The 17403-nt window shown below is 48.8% G+C and overlaps 1 protein-coding gene across 5 annotated transcripts in view; it reads left to right on the top strand.

Annotated features, from left to right (window-relative positions):
• The first annotated feature begins 8786 nt into the window (after positions 1-8786).
• AFAP1L2 (actin filament associated protein 1 like 2) overlaps positions 8787-17403 on the top strand; it is a 72035-nt gene continuing 63418 nt past the window's right edge. For all 5 annotated transcript variants that reach the window (XM_054832394.1, XM_054832396.1, XM_054832395.1 and 2 more), the window contains exon 1: positions 8787-8938. In XM_054832394.1, coding sequence (XP_054688369.1) covers positions 8923-8938 — 16 coding nt within the window. In that variant the 5' untranslated portion in view covers positions 8787-8922. The remainder of the gene's footprint in view (positions 8939-17403) is intronic.

Consider the following 17403-nt stretch of genomic DNA (forward strand, 5'->3'; position numbering starts at 1 on the left):
CTCTTCAGGAGTAGCCCAGTAAGGCTGCTGGAGGGAAACAGCACTCCCCTGGGCCAACTCTTCTGCATTTAGGCTAGATGATACTGCAGAGAAAAATGACACGCAGCAGAGTCCATTCAAGGAATTCATTGACAAATACTCTGAGGTCTTTATGTGAATGTAAGTGTTTGCTGTGAAACAGGAGACAAGCTAATAATCGAAACAGGTTTTACAATGAACGAACTGCTGCTGAGAAAAGCCTACTTTACAGCCTTGATACCACACTGGATGTTAAATGACTGCCAGGAGCAAATTGTGTGGTATCTCAGTTAGCTCTTACCCTAATTACCATTTACAGAGGAGTCCCAGCTAGATGAATGAGGATTGCAATATAAAAGACTTAAGCAAGATTTATTGATGTGACTATATGAATAATTCCCCTTGCAATGATGCATTTAAGAGCAGAGATATTGTAGGAGGAGGAAAGCCAGAGTTTGATATTTTGCCTCATTTAAAAGTGTGTGTTTTATTTTTATGTTTTGGCTTTTGCTGTTCCCTCTATCTGCCCCCGCTTCCAAAAAAAAAAAAAAAGTTTAATCCTCTTACTGGCCAGGTTTGTGAAAGAATAGTAGGTAATTGAAAGTAAACTTCTGCTGAGGCCAGTAAATATTGGATCAACTAAATGGCCTGCCACGGTGCTCAGGCAGCCCCGAGCACACCGCTTCAATGCTCTGACGTTGCTCTGAACTCTTGGCACTCTAAGTTTGGGTTTTCCGTAACTAATTGTTCAGCTTCCTGAAAAGTACGTTTGTGCCCTTTATCCCTCAGGAGTGATCCCAGCAGAGGACTCTCTAGAGAATTTTCCTGTGTTCTGCCAGTTCGAGCAACAATGGAGTTACCACCAGGGCAAGCAGACCAGCCATCTGACCGGGGGGAAAAGCTAGCTGAAAATCTGACCCTGTGAGAAAAAAACTTGTAGCTTTTAGTCATATCAGTAAGTCCAACATGAGCCAACCTGTTGCTGGAGCGACATAAGGTGAAGGAAGTCATTACCATTCAGTGGCAACATGTTTTTAAGTGACTTGAAAACAGCGCAAGTCCATAGACACGTGAGCTGAAGGTGCAGCTGCTGCTGTCCTGCCTGGCAGCGCTGGCCCTTCCCAGTCTTGCTGAGGGCCAGGGAGGCCCTATGGAGGCCATGATGGAAAGTGCCCTGAGCCACCGTGACTGCAGGCACAGGGCCCTGTGCCCCTTTCCTGTGGTGACTGCACCACTCAGCCACGTGGGTCTTTGAAAAACTTGTAAACCATTCATTGAAGATTGGCATCAAGAATGAGCCTTCAGGAAAACATCTCCCTAGAGACAATCTTGCCCTACTAAGGGCTAATGCTGCCCAAAGGGTCCCTGCCTGTTGCTGCTGCCTCCATTCTGCTCTCGCCTCTGGAGTCACCTCCCTCGAAGGGGGACATTCCTGTGACATCCCTTTTCTCCACAAATCCTGCCCCTCTTATCTGGTCTTTCTTTCCACAATCAGGTTGTTACATACGGACAAACATGTCCATTACCCTGCTTTGTCTTTGCCTGGCAGACTCCTAGAAGCCTGTGTCTGCTGCCACAGGCTTGGCCCTGCCCCACCACAGCACCATCAAAGCACAGTTAGCCCCCCTACAGGTACTGGGATTCAACTTAGACTTCTCCTCATGGGGACACCCAGGCAAGTTCACACAAAATTATCTGAACTAAATTTACTAATCAACCCCCCCCCCCCCCGCCAGGCATTTTCAGCCTGGATTAAAATGTCTTTAGTCAGATTAGCTCACTGTGGAATGGAGCAAAATTAAACAAATTAAAGATGCTTAAAATCTGAAGGTTTGGTAAGATCTTCTGTGGGTCTCATGGATAGTAAAGCCATTACTGCTCACCAGCTCACCACCACTCCTCTGCCGTATGTCTCTACCTTAAGCTGCAGCACTGAAGCAAATGAAGGGGTGACCACTGCCTGCAAACACAGGCAGGTTATTTCAAGCAACCTTCCTTAGTGGTTGAACTGTGGTAGCCTTGTGCTGAGAATGAAGCACCACAACAACAGAAGTATTTGGTGGGTGGCCAGTGAGGAGCTGGGTGGTGGGCAGAACCTGCACTGAACAGGCTCCTTGACAAGATCTCTTGATAAAACTTCAGTACTGAGAATTGCCCATTAGCAGAAACCTCCTCCTGTAGCAGAAACCTGTATAATCTCTTCCTGTATGTGTCTGTGGGGAGGACTGGAAAGGTGTGGTCCAAGATGGACCATAATACGCACCCCACATTGTCTGTTGTGGCTGCAGCTCTTTGGGGATGGGGAGATGATGGCTTGGATGTACAGGGGCCTCAGGCATTGTGGGACGCTCTTTGCTCCTGCCACTTGTGCATGAGGTGACGTACACCATTGCCTAACTTAGCCAGTGGCGACCCTAGTGGCCTGTGCCCCTGGGCGACTGTCCCAGTTGCTCCCCCCTCCCCGCTCCAAAAAACCCATTTCTGGGCACCTGGCCTGCAGTGTGAAACAGCCTTTGTGTGATATTTTGTCAGCTACAAATAATTGAAAAAGGCCTACATAAAGTCCTAATTGTGTCACAGAACAGGCTCTTCAGTCATCCATCTTCCTATTAAACTTGTGAATTTCAGCTACTCAGCCCTGTTGGAGTTATTTTCCCCTTCCCCTCCTTCTTCTTTTAAGCTTCTATTTATATTCTCTCAGTTGTCTCTGCCAGAAGATCTCATGTGGATACATTAGGCCTTTTCAAAAGGAAAGTTGGATTACAGCGATTTTTCTCCCCGTAGGACACAACAGCTTCATCATTCATAACAGAGCAATACACTATAACTTCATTATAGATGGCATGAAGCTGGCTTTTTTAAACAGAATACTTAATGATAGTCGAAAAGGCAGGAGAAATTCAGCTCCACTATGTGGGAAAAGGGAAATTACATTTTTTGGTATTTACTGGGGCTGACTTCTTGACTCTTAATTAAATCTCTTTTCACAGGGGGAAAAAGAAAGAAAAAAAAAAAGTGGAAGGTTCAACTGATTCGACTGATTCAACCAGATTACCTGGTGGTTACTTCCACTTTGGCAGGTCGTCTGACATACCCTAACATCTAATAGTAACAGCAGACATGGAGGCTGGGGAGGAAACTTGGACTCCTCCGTAGTACTTAGCTTCTACTGAAACAAATTGCAGTTAGGTGGTGCTCTACTGTATGGACCACAGGTTCTCCTTCTTTTCCCTTTCCCATTTCAGCAGCGCTGACCTCTGAAGTGTGCTCTGCTTATTGACTTTGGCTGAGGAGAAGTGGTTTAGGCCTAAAGAAAAAGCTGCGGGCTAAAAAAACCTCCTTTTTGGGAAAAATGCCAGAATAAATAGCCTTCTGTGAGCTCACAGTGGACATCAAACCACGGTTTGTGGTGATGATGGGAGAGGCTTAAAAAAATCCCCATGAAAATGTAGCAAGATGTAAAAATTAATGTTTTCCCATATTTTGATAAAACTAATTTTTCCCCTTGCCTGGGTAAGTTTTAGTGGTGCTGAAAGGTGCCAAGAGTTCAGCTCTGTTGAGGCGAGTCCTCCATTGACAGATTGATACTCCACACAGGGTTTTTTGTACCAACTTGGGAAAGATTTTGATCAATATTGGTTTACTGGTAAAATATGTAAGTGTGGATGAAGTTTCTAATATTTGTTCAGCTGAAACTCATGAATTCCTACCCAATCCCCTCAAAAACCAGGACCATGGCTAGTTTTGTATCAGAAATCTGTATCAGAAACTCTTAGGAAGCTGATAGCCACGTCCTGTGGTGCCTGTGCGTGTTACATGCTGAAATACTGTGTATTGATACCTGATGAGGTCGGCTGGTGTGAGCATCCCCATGTGGAGTTTGGAGGGGAGAGGAATAAAGAATGGTTTTAGTTCTTTAACATATTGAACACTATTAAAGGAAAGCTGAGGAGCTTCTCTGGAGGGCGGAGAGGGTCTGAAGTGGAAAATAAGTGTAAGGAAGAAATGTCTCCAGGAGGAACAAATGCCCTGCCTGTTGAGCACACTGTCTGGTCAGCATGTCTCGTACGTTGGCCAGAAGAAGGTACTCTTTCTGTCAGGGGAAAGAAAACAATTCGTGCCATTAGAGCTCCCTGTAATTTGGTCTAGAAGCAGTTTGGACTCAACAACTGAAAAGGAAATGTCGAAGAATGGGAAGCCAACAGAAGCTCATCAAAAAGACATCTGGTCCTGCCGTCCTTAATGGGAAATCCCCCCTCCCTCCAGCCACCCTCTTCCCAGCCACGCTCTTTTGAAACAGTTAATGTCTGAGAGAATCCAAAACATTGCTGGAATGTATCAGCAACGAAGCTTTTGTATAGCTGAGCAGCTAAACAGCTCTGGGTTTGTTTGTGTTAGGGCTGATTGTCTTGCCTTTCATCGGTGAAAGTCAGAAATGGCTGGACAGAAGTCAGTGGAGCAACACCAGTGTAAGGCCAGTTTATGCTGGGGGAGAATTTGGTCATCTCTTTTATGGCCAGAAATCATGGAGCGCTTCACAGGGAAGCAAGAAGACCTCAAAAGGGACACCTTTAGACAGGATGCTTGCAAATCTTGTAAAGTGAAAGATTCACGTCCTGTTCTGCAACAGAGTGCTCACTCCTCTGCCACCAAGCAGCTTTGCTTGCAACAACCATGTTATCCCAGAGAGTGACCCATCTGCCTCTCTGTTTCTCCTGGCCCTTTCTTCACTGACTGAGCCCTGGCAGGCTCCCAGTGCCTTCCTGGAACCAAGGAACTAGTCTGATCTGCTATAAAGCACCATTAAAGGTTATTTCTGGGGAAAGATGTTTCATTGCTGCTCATGCTCATGAGTTGGTAGACTGGGATCCTTAACACATTTCTGCAATAAGCCACGCGGCAATGTCATTTATCACAGCTCCTCTCACAAACCCATGTTCCCAGGGCCTGGGTGGCTCAGGGATTCAGCATGGGATGTAGAGTCTTTGATCATATGAATTGGGACAGTTAGCAGTGTCCAGCTGTTTAGACCTCCCTGGGGAATAAATGGAGGCTTCAGTTTGATTTCCCAACACCAACTGTCCCCTTCACCCCCCAAATCAGAACTTATGCAAGATAGGCAGGATTCAGCAGATCAGGAGTAAGAGACATTGGTGGGAGCTCCATAAACATACTGAGCATCTGCTCTGTGCTCCTGGCTAGAGGGAAGATCAGGGAGGACTTTCAAGACAGCTGAGCTTGTGACTGATGATCTATCTTAACAGGTCCCAGCTGTGTGGTCCCTCCTGCTTGTGTGGACATGTTCAGGTGGTCTTCTCCTTCCTTCCAGGTGCAGGTGCTTGCCATTTAGCTGGTACTGCCTCAGTCTTCCTTGACTCTACTGCGACCCAACTTGGCTTTCTCAGCTGGTAGAAAAATCTGCCATTTTAATTTTCCACCATTTCAGCATGGAAGTTGGTCCAGTAACTGTGAGAATTATGCTAGGAAGAGAGAGATCATTTGGCCAGAAACAGAGAGAGGAGAAAGAAAGAGACTTCTCCCTTTCAGAGACAGCAATGCTGTTTTGCTGGCTCAGCTGTCCCTAGGTCCACAGGCTTCATTGATGTTCAGAGGGATCCATGTACGGACAAAAGTAATTTCCCCTCTGCCCCAGATTACAGCAGCATTACAGCCTGGCATTGTGGCCAAGGATGCCAAAGTGAAGAAGCCTTTGGCTTCCTCGTTTCTTGGCATTTCACAGGACAAACCTCATCTTTAATCTCAGCTCAGATTTGAGATAAACCCACCTCTGCTCTGATCTCTTGTGTCAACTGCTCTGAAATAGTTTTATGCCTCCTTGACCACTACTGTCCACAGAGATGTTACACCCTTATCTAAATAGGTACCTGAGATGATACCTGGGAGAAAAGAGGACACCGGTGCGCCACCATTGATCTGAGCACATCTCACTGCTAACTCTAGTGTGCCAAGCCATCTTCTTTCTCCATCTATCCTCCAGGTGCCTGCACACATGGAGTATTTGACATGGCTCCCCACTTTTCAGGAGTTTAATACCAAGTTCATTTTACTTCTGACTGAGCTTGGTCTTGCTGAATAGACTCCTGAACTAGGTTTTCACAGCCTCGATAAATGCATGGGGAAAAGGAAAAGCAAAGCCCTGTGAAATGACAGATACCCTTCACGTATGGAGGAAATTTCTACCTTTTGTTCTGCCAGCTGGAATGTTTGCCCCAAAGAAAGGCAGAAGCCTCACCACTATGAACTGCTGCAGTTGGGATGAACATCAGGCAGAAAATACCCTGGGGAGCAGCTCCACAGAGTCTAAGTCAGGTGTGATTCTTCCTGACAGTCTCCATCAAGCATAACCTCCTGAAGTCAGTGGAGGGCACTTGCACACAAGCTCTCATGGTAGGATTCCCTCCAGCTTTCACAACGGAGAGATCAATCAACTTTCACTGGCCTTTGACTCATGCTTAACCAGGGAAAGAGCAAGTCAAATGCAAACAAAGAGAAGAAAGTCATAGCAAAGATTTAGACAACTATTAGACATTAAAGACTTTGCTGATGCAAAGGTAAGTGTAACAGCAATAATATTAATGAAGCAATGTACACCTGCTAGTGTCAGTATTTGGGAAAAAAGAAAAGCATTTAGCATTGCCAAAGGATAGGATGTCAGCCACGTGAAAAAAGAAAAGACTTGAACAGGATGAGCTTGGCCCTCAAGGCTTGTCACACCAGAGTCATCACTAATAATAATCATCACTAATAATAAGCAGGAAAAAAAGCAAGAAATATATGGCTACACAGGCAGATGGCTGTTATTTTATTGGCTTCAAGAAGCTCCACCAGGAAAACCAGAATGCAAGTATTTGCTCTACCTGACCATAGTGGCAAACATCTAGACTTCAGCACCAACACTGAGAATATTAATTCCTCACACTAAGCAGGGTCTGAGTATTTCCCAGTTTTATTAAACCCCAGAACACAACAGCCTGTTTGAAAAAGAATATCCTAAAGGATTTAAGGTACTTCCTACCGCAAGAGGAAGGGGATAAACAGGAAGAACTTGTGTTCCTCTGGCATTAGTATTCGTCCCATTGTCACTTGCCCAGCAATTGCCATGGGCCTCACCAGCAGTCCTGGGATTCCAGAGTATCCTTATCATGGCTGGGGAGGGGAAGGAAGGGACAAGCAGGGGATGTAAACGCTCTGGGGCCTGAAGACAGGAATCACAGGTATCTGACGTCTTGATCTTTCAAATCATCTTTAATTAGTTCGTTTAACTGGTATTATCCTTAGTTAGTCTTGCTGAGTTCAGAATGACTACTCACCTGCTTTGAGATACAGGCACGCTTCAAAAGTTTGCAAGATCAGGGCCTACCCTGCTAGACTGTGAAAGCCGAGCCAAGAAGTAGCTGGAAAGAGCTCTAAGACATGTATTCCTACATGACAGATATATTTATTTAACCTGATTTTTTCTCCAGTCATTTAAGACTGCTATCTGCTTGCTGGATCTGACGGTTCAGGCATTTGGCTTGCCCAGACCCCAATGCCTGTGAGTCCCGTGAGGGTCAAGGCAGTAGGATGAGGATTGACCTCAGAATAACATGACCTTGGTGCAATCCTGGTGTGACCCTCATTCTTCACTGGAGGAAGGACTAGATCCTCACACAGCCAGCCAGCAGATATGGCTCTGGTCAATGATGCAGAGCTGACTTCTGGTTCCTTATTTTTCAGCTCCCAAGGAGAGTCCTTGATTTTCTAGGTAACTTTTTCCACAGGACCAGTGGAGCTGCCCATCCAGGTCAGATGCCTAGCCTCTCCTCTCTACAGAAAGGTCTTGTAATAGGCAGGTAGGGCTCCCTTGTCCCCACACTGATGGCTTAATCTTAATTCTCAAGAGAAAACTTCCTCTATAATCCTTGTGTACCTTGTCTATTGTAACTTTGGATATTCTTGTTACTGATATAAACACTGAATTCCTGCAGTGTCTCCAAAATATTGGCCTTGGGAAGGTAGTCACCTGTGTCTTATACTGCAGACAGACTGGATGCCCACATCTCCATTTGTTGTTATTTGTGCATTTTGGGCATGGTGGCTCTGTCTGGTAGTGATGGAAGTTAGGCAAGTTACTAGAACTCAAGGACAGGGAAATCTTCCTGTGAGACCTGCTCTATCTAGGAGGCAGCTCCTACCAGGAATCCTTAATGAAACCACTGGAAAAGGAGCGGGAACTCACTGGCTTGGGGTTACAACCAGCAGCTGCTCCAGGAAGGTGGAAGGAATACCCAACTTTTCAGCCTGCCAGCCCAGAGCAGGGCAGGAGGTGAGTTGCTAGCTGACTCCTGCCAGGGGTCTTAGCACCAGGAGCCACCGGGACCACACACAGCTCTCTCAGGATGACCAAGGCGTTTCTCTGAAAGTGCCCAAAGCCCCACTGCAGCCGGAGCAAACACCATCCTAAACACAGGGAGCAAACAGGGCACCCCTGCCCTGGGGAGCAGCAAGGGACCCCAGGAGCCACCCCACGGCCTCAGCCCAGCACTCTGGGCACCCTCCTCCTCCTCCTGCCACCGGCCCTAACCCTGCTCTTTTCCCAGGGGACCGGCAGCCGGAGGGGCCCCACGCCGAAGAGGAGGGTCCGTGCCGTGTCGTGTCGTGCCGTGCCGTGGGGACAAGGCGGGGGGGCAGCCCCCGATCCCAGATCTCCATCCCGGGTTCCCGCTCCCCACCCCGGAGCCCCGATCCCGGCCAGCTCCGCGGCTCCGGGGCGGGGCGGGGCGGGGCGGCGGGGGCAGCCGGGGCCCGAGCTCCAGGAGCGCGGCGGCGGAGCGGAGCGGTGGCAGCGCTGTGTCTCGGAGCCCCTCGGGAGCCGGTGGGCTGTGGCCCCGTGCTGCAGCCCCCATGGATAAATACAAAGGTGAGGTGGGGTGTCACGCGTGTCCGTGCCCCGCGGCAGCTCCGCACAGGAACCGCCGTCCTGCCGTGGCCACCGCGGGGACATCGGGCGCCTGCGGGGGCTGCGTTGGTGGGGAAGGGGTGACAGACCTATTGACACGGGGCCGCTGTGTCTTGCTGTCCCCACGCGTGGGAAAGCGCGGTGGCGATGGGTTGCGGCCAGCTCCGGAGGCGATGTTTCCCGGGAGTGGGGCGGGGGGTCAGCTCTCGGCGAAGGTGGTCCCCGGGAGTGGGGCCCGAGCTCAGTTCCGGGGGGTAGAAGGGCTTATCCCGTGAGTGGGACCGGGCGGCGAGGACCGGGGGTCCAGCTCCGCAGAGGAGGAGGCCAGCAAGTGGGGACAGGACCCAGCTCCCGGGGGAGGTGATTCCCGCGAGTGGGGACAGGGATCGGAGTCCCCGCGAGTGGGGCCGTTCTCAGCTCGGGGCCGGCGGGAGAGCGGTCCCGCGAGTGGGGCCGGGCAGCGGGAAGGTGCGGGGCAGCGCGGCCCTGTACGGGGATGTGGAGTCCCCCTGTACCTGCCCCGGGCACTGGGCAGCAAGGGAGGGAGGAGCGGGGGAGACCTCTCGTTTTACACCATCTGCGGATCGGGATCTCTTTTTGCCGCTTAAAAGCAGAGTCTTGTTTCGTTTTCTGCAGGCACTGAGTTTGGCTAACGTTGCCTGCTCCGTCTTTCTTCCTAAATTGCCCATCTGCGTGGACTTCCCACCCTCCCAGGCTTAACAGGCATGGCATTGAGTGTCCCGTTTTCTAAATGCAAGTAGGTTTGGTGGTTAGGGAGAGGGTAGGTGAACAGCCTTCCTGCTTTCTCTCTGGCAGATCTTGTCCGGGCTGGTGGTCACCCACAGCCCGTTTATTTCCCTGCAATCAATGGCTCTGGCGCTTCCTGTGTGATGCTGCTTGGCTGTTGTCACCAAGAACGGCTCATCTCAGATCTGTAGTGCTATGGGCAGCGCTTGGAAACTTCTCAAACTTGCTGGCTGAGGAGGGAGGAGGTGGGGTGAGGTGCCCAGGCACGGGACGCCTGGCCATATGCAGGTACTCTGCAATTTCTCCTCCTCTGGTGCATAAAAGCCTCCACTGGAGGAGGTGGATCTAGCACTTGTGTAGCACAGTGAGTCTGCTGTGAATTTTACCTGTTGAGAGGAAATGTGGCTCTCCTTGGAAGTGCTGTCCTCCTTATTGACCCTGAACATTTAGGTAGGGAACTTGGTACTAAACAAATATATTCCCACCTGACCTCATTTGGACTTCTTACTGTCAAACTGGCAAGGTTTGGTTGGGCCTCAGCAGATGCGTTCAAGCTAATAGCCCTTGTTCCCTAATGCTTCTTTGGTGGGGACTTTATATGTCAAGGTGTCATAGTGTGAAGTTAATTTTTGCCAGGACTGTGTATTTTTTTGACTATGCAAGTATTTTAGTATTCTGACAGGGTTGACACTTACAATGGATATTTTACAGCCTCATAAGTACAATAGTAATGTTACTGCAAAAGTGATGTTAAAGATTATATTACAATTCAAATATTGTGTAGTTTATTTTTTCTTTTTTTTTTTTTCCCTTTCTGGCAGGGTCTGTACAATTCCATTCAGTTCCAGTAGCAAAGCAGTAGATTCATTAAGATTCAGCTATGTTTTGTATATTGTCTTTTTAAATATGCACACTACTCCCTCAGAGCAGTGGGGATGTGTTCTGCACATGTGTAATGAATAGCAAGTGCAACTGATTGCGGAGCCTTGCCAGTCCTTTTTGTGTTACTGGTAACGAATGTGTGCGCGTGGGAGCGGGTGCACATTAATGAGGGTACCGAGGCATCTCCAGCTCTGCAGGGCAGCTGCAGGTGATGGCAACAACTCGTTTAGTGGGTGGGAGGTGTCCCCAGCATGGTGGGGTGGCTGAAGTCACCTGGAGGGGGGGAGAACATGTTGGGAGTGGTGAGGAGCAGGTGGAGAAGGCAGGCAAGTTGTTGTTAATAAGCACAGGGGATATGTGCCTGTTCTGTTGGGGATATCTTGTTGCTGCCGTGGGGAGTCTTCATCCTTGCTTCTAGCCAAGCAGAGCGTTTGTGCAGGGAAATCCTGTAATGATAGAGATGGATGGACTCAAAGAGGGCTGTTGAGCAATGAACTGATGTTCTGGGAGGAGGAATATGACTACAAGATCTTTCCTATTACTTAAGAAATGAAAGCTGCAAGCATCAGCAAACAGCAGCATTTCTTTTCTTTAAACACAGCCAGGGATGTGCTTTAATCCGAGCTCTAACCTGGCAGGCGCAAGAGGTGTCCCTCCTGTTTCAAAGGCAGGGTGAAGCTGCCACAGGAGTGGAGCGTGCAGGGCCAGGTGTGGTGCGAGCCTGGGAGCCTGGGGCTGGTGGCCAGCAGGGTGGCACCCATGGAGCGGGAAGAGCTCAGGCTGTTGGACTCACATGGTGGGAAGTGAAGGAGGGATTGTGAAACTCTCTGGGGAATGGGTTTCCTTTCCCAGCCTCTGCAAATGGGGTTGCAAGGCCAGCTGCATAGGAAGACATAGACTTTGACTCTTGTTAGGCTATTAAAGCTCTGAAGGATAGTTTCAGTGTGTGTAGGTTTTTATTTTGTTTGTTTGGGTTTTTTTTCCCTGCCAGTCCACATTAAAGTGTGTGTTCTGCCATTGGTGAAGATGCTGTTTGAAAATCCGCCCTCTCCTTGTGATTGAGGAAGTGCGTGTGAGGCGTAAGGGGCAACAGACCCAACGGCCCAAGGGGAGACCTGCAGGGAGCAGAGGGCAGGCATGAGTGTGGGCTCCAGCTGTGCCCACAGCTACGTAGTGACAGGGACAGAGCTGCTCGTCCGTTGCTCCTCCTCTGCTCCCTGCAAGCACCCTCTCTCCTCCTTCCTATGTGTTTTACCTTTGAATTTGAGATTCATACAATTGTCCCATCTTGTGCTCCCTGTTAGGGTGGCACCATGGCTCCTTGCCTACTCCTTGCCCCTCATGTCAGATGTGGCTGGCTGGTCTGTGACCAGCCATCCCCAGACTCTGGGGGAGGGAAGAGGTGCTGAACGCACTGTTACCGATGAGGGGTGTGTTGGTGGCACCCTTACTCACCCGTCCCTGTCAAGTCCTGTCAAACCAACCCCTTGTCACCACAGTCACAGGTGATTCCCCTGTGATGCAGCTCCATGAGTGTAGTCTAAAATGTCAAGTGATGGGACCCTTGAGAGGTTTGTGAGATTATTATTGTATTTTTAATGTGTTAGAGCTCTGTAATGGAAATCAGAGTGACTTGCAGCCCAGATCTTCAAAGAAAGGTGTTTGGTGTTCTTGTTTTACTGTCTCTGCCAAGCAAAGACACAAGCTTTGCATTTCTTGTCTGAGGGTCTCCCAGGGCTCGGCAGGGCATTGCTAGTGTTTGCCGTGCTCCTCTAAGGAGACGAGCATTGTTTGTCTTTGGAGGAGAGGTTGTCTTCTTAACAGAAGCCAACAGTTTAGTGTTGATGAGGATTAAAATGGTGACTTGGTAGAAAGGCAAGGTGTTTGCTTGCTAGTTAACATGTTTTAACTGGGAAGGGAAAGGGGTGTGGGCCTGTTTGGGACTTCGGCACGTGTTCTTTTTAACAAGTACTTGCAAATACAAGGAGATATGTTTGGGATTAAGCTGCAAAGTGGAGACATGAATGAAAGACATGAGCCCTGGAAACAACATGAGGCCCTTTATAAACTCTTGTTAATCAGTCAGAAATGGATTGATTCATATTAACATGATCTAGGCTCTATACAAACATATGTGGTTTCTCCTCAGCTGAGCATCAACACAGCTGTTGTGTTTAGCTAATTGTCTTGGTGTAATTGGCAACTGGAGAAAACAGGGCAATGTACTGCCCTGTACCAAATCCAATACAATTTTCAGCTGCCAGGCTGAGCCTTCTTGGAAATGCAGATGAAAATTAATGTCCTGCATAATCTCATACCATATACAATAACTATCAGTTATGTGAGAGTGGTGAGATTTGGAGATGGGAAGGGACTCTGGGGAATAGGCAGTCATTTGCTCAGTGGGGATTTAGGAGATGAAACCTTTTTCTGTGACTGAAACCACAGCCTGTCTCAATTATATATCTGTTGTGTCCATCCTACCAAGCCATCCTACACACCATCACCCTTGCCAGTATATTTCTGTCTCTTCTAGCACAGCTGCATTTCTTACAGAAACAGGGCACCTGAGGATGCTCTGAGGTGTGTTGGGTACACGTGACCCTCTCCAGTGCTCTCCAGACCAGGACAGGCTCACTCGGATGGGCACGAGGCTGTGTGGCTGTTGGCTTCAGCCCCGTTTGATGAGCAGCAATGGCCCTTGGAGTGTGTGTCTAACTGCCAGGCCTGGGGGTGCCCCTTTTGCCGCCCCCAAAATGGTCACGGGGAATCGCTCCTTCTCCTGACCCTGAGCGGCAGGGATCCGTGCTGCAGAGGCAGTACCCCTGTAGCCCTGCCATAACAGGGTCTGTGCCCCATCTGTGTCTCTACCAAAATTGCCAGGAGCCTGCTCTTAAAGCTAGCAGCGCTCACAAGCTCCGAGCCTTTGGGCACCTGCTTTTGGAGTGCTCCTGGCAAGGCTTGAGCCCTTGCTTTTCTCTTGTGGTGTTGACTAGTGTGTCTGGCGAGTCTCGCTCTCATTCCTCCACACACCTTTGCTGCTCCCCGCAGCAGGCTCTGCGTGTGCCGTGCCTGGCTGGGGACCAGAGATACCATGTGAATGAGTTTATTGTTCAGGGGTTTTCACTGATCGCTTTCATTGAACACCCACAGTGCAGGAACACAGGGAGTGTCTATGCAAAAATGCTTGTACTGCCTTTTTTTTTTTTTTTTTTTTTTTTTTGAGCACGGCTGGCTCGCTCAGCTCCCAGCAGCAGCAGTAGAGTGAGAGCAAGCAGGCAACTGGGCAGCCCAGGCTTCGCAGGGCTGCGCACCAAAGCACTGCAGCCTTTTACATCTAAATTCTGGGCACCTGCTCAACTGAATACTTGCTCCACAGTGTTTCCATTTCAACATACAGCACATATAAAGGATGTAAATGACTTGACTGAATCCCTTAAGATTTTATGGCAGATCTAAGACCTGAACCCCAAGCTCCCTAACCGGTGGCCAGTGCCTTCCTTGCAACCATCCTGCCTGGATCAGGGGAAATTAGGGATGCTGTTCTCTTGAGAAGTCCCCGTAAACCCAAATTAATCTGCTGTACCCCCTGGAAAGGCAGGAATCATCTGAGAAGGAAGGAGGCATCTTCAGGCAATAGCAATCAGAGAGCCCAGAGCTGCAGGTGACATTTTGGGGAACCAAAAGTCAGAGGTGCATCTGTGATTAAAGGTGATGCAGAGCACGTGCACCTGGGCCACAGGTGTTCCTCTCCAAAGCTGCCTGGCTGAAGCACAGATCCAGACCCAGTAAATAAATTGGGATCCTGCAGTCACACAGCCAGTTTGACAACCTGTATGGTGTTGTTTACTTCATCTTGGAAGTTGAGTCATTGGTACTTTTTCTCGGGTCAGCAGACGAGACAGACTGGTCCAGTCTGTGCTGCAGACTGTCTGCAGAGCTCTGTCGGTCAGAGATGTGTCTGACATGGTCATGCTCCAAGGAGCTGCTGGTGCAGATGCCAACACAGCCAGTTTCTGGGATGGACCCGTTCGTTTGGCTCTGGTTTGGGGGTGGATGGGGAAGTGTCAGTGAAAATGCAAGTTCCCTGGCAGTAGCTGGGAGAAGGTATTTTCATTGTAAGAGCTATGCTGTGATTTGAAGAAAAGGGGTTAAATTTGGGCACTTGTTGCTGTCCGCTACAATGCGTGGTAAAACCTCGTGTGAACCGGAGGAATGACTGTGGAAGTTCACAAAAGAAAAATCTGTTTAGAAGCGTTCAGTAGGAAGACACCGATCTCCCAGTACCCAAAGTTCTTATTATTTATTTTTTAAAAATAAATAAATTTACTTGAATCAAGGGAGCAGAGCTTTAGGAGGAAAATAAAGTCCAAAACAAACACAAGTTGCTAAGGGTGGCCAGAAGAGCTGAGCCCTTTGTGAAGCTGCAGCGAAGCAGGGCTGGCGCTGTGCCTGCACGCACCCCTTCAGGACTGAGCGTTAGGGCCGAATCCGGCTTCCCACTCCGGCCACGGCCGAAAGACAGAACAACCGAGACCGAAACCACCGAGAGCAGTTAAACTTGGGGCTGGTGGGCCAGGCTGGCTGCGGGAGCAGCTGTTGCTAAAGGAGGCGTGAGCGTGGTAATTCCTGCTGGCAGGGAGGGTCTGGTTCCCCATCGCCTGCGCCGCTGCAGGCTGGGGTGCTGCGGTGGAGGTTTGTTGTGGCAGTGCAGGACCCACAGTGTGGCAGGGTGCTGCAGAGGGGAGGCCTGGGAAATGCATTGGTTTGGTCTAAAGTTCAAAAGACGAGGGTCAGGACTTGCTAAAATACTTTTTTTTTCTTTTCTATTTTTTTCGCCACTGACCTATTGCCTTCTTCATGGGCAAAATTCCATAGAAAGCACATCTGAGGATGATTTGGTGTATGGCAACATTGTCTTGGGTTATAAACAGCTCTGTCTGGAAGTAAATATATCAGAATTATGGGATCAGACTGAACCTCCCACATAACATACGAACTTGGCCACTTGCAATTTAATAAAAGCCAGTATTTTCCCCCCTTGTGTGGACTGTGCTCTGTCTTGCATAAAGATTTTTCTGATCTCTCTTTTTTTTTCTTTTTCTTTTTTTCCTTTCGATCTGCTTAGGATAAAAGTATAGCACAAGGCTTAGAAAAAGCCTGGGAAATAGGGATCCACAAGCTTTAGCTGGCAGTTCAGCCTGTGGGCTTCTCATTTCTGATTGTAGGAATCCTCCTGAGATAACCAGGAGCAGTAGCCGCCTCCGGCGTGGTGCATGTATTTTTTTACTGGCTTTTATTACTTAGGAGACTGAATCTTTTAAAAAATATCTTTAGACTCCCAATCTCGCTAATAATTAATGCATCTAGGCTTTCCAGACTCAGCACTGAGCTTAGAGTGTAGAGGTGGGCAGCTAAGCAGTTGGGATGCTTTTTTTGAAGAAGTTTGCATAATACTTTGGCAGCAGTGCTTTGAAAGAGGTGGGTCTGAGCCAGGAGATTTTTGGAGTTCATGCTCAAGTTGTGGCTTGAACCCTTCCCTCTTGGACTGAGTTAGATGGGGAGTGAGTCTTGGGCTGCTGCGAGGAGGGGATCTCCTTCCTGGAGCCTGCGTGTGCTCCGAGGCAGCCGGCTCAGGCAAGTGGTGAGGGGAAACGTGTGTGCGGGCTCCTGTGGGCTGAGATAAGGTACCTGCAAAGAAATCTCAGGTGCAAAGTAGCTCTGCGGATCTCATCGTTGGTATTTATCGCTACAAAGTATGACTACTATTAAGGCTTGGGAAGAAAGAGCTGGCTCACAGAGAACATGAGTCGCACAATGTTTTGCAATGTCACTAGTGGCTTTAGCTGAAAGTCCCTCCACAAGTGTGTGTGAAATGTGGAGCTTTCTTCTGCTGAGGAATGCAACTGAGCCAGCTGCAGCCCCACAGCCTTCCAGTAGCGCTGTTGATTTGTCATGTCTGTGGAATAAGCCAGTGCATGTGTCCGGTCAGTCCCAGTGCCAAACAGCTCCGACTTCTGGTGGTCCGGCTGTGAATGAGCTGAAATCAGTACTAATGCAAAGATGCTCTCTGGTGTCTGCTGGTTACAGGTTTGCAGCCATATCAGTTAGGCGGCCACCACTTGTGGTAGCAAAATATCACAAATATAGAAATTGGGACAGCTTTTAAAAGCAGAAATGTGCAAGCCCAGATTTCTGCAGTGGCTTGTGACAGCTGGAGGCCATCTGCCCCATCCATCCCATCAGCAGCTTCATCCCTGCTGCTTGGCTGGGGAGCATGTCCTGTCTCCTTTGTTGAAACCCGGTGTCTTCAAGGATATCTTGCGTTTTATTGCAGCCTCTCCACATCTGCCTCGTAGTCCTGAATGGTGGGAACATCTGCTTTTTTTATTGTTATACTTTTCAGACTTTTCTATCGCCCTGGGGTGTACAGAATCAGGCGGAGAGCTGGGACTGTAACGTACGGTTCCACATCTGCTGTAGGATTGTCTGATCTTGGCAGCTGCTAAAGTATGATAAAGCCCTGATGGAGAAGGGAACTGCTTGGACAAAATGGGGTTCAATCTACAAAGCAGCTGAGATCTTTCTACCTTGCTGTAGTTAGCTGGGCTGAGGGGTGGGATGTGCACCCATCTCATCTAACCATAGCCAGGTTTTTGGTCCCTGTTATGAATTCAGTATGTGTGCATGTGCTTGTGGGTGAAGGCAGCTCTTCTTGCTAAAAGAAGATGAGTTGTGCATGAAATGGTATGAACTAGGTCTGAGTGGATGTGTGATGCAAAGGCAGGCAGGCAAGC

This window comes from Grus americana, chromosome 7, assembly GCF_028858705.1.
Source record: "Grus americana isolate bGruAme1 chromosome 7, bGruAme1.mat, whole genome shotgun sequence".
Lineage (NCBI taxonomy): Eukaryota > Metazoa > Chordata > Aves > Gruiformes > Gruidae > Grus > Grus americana.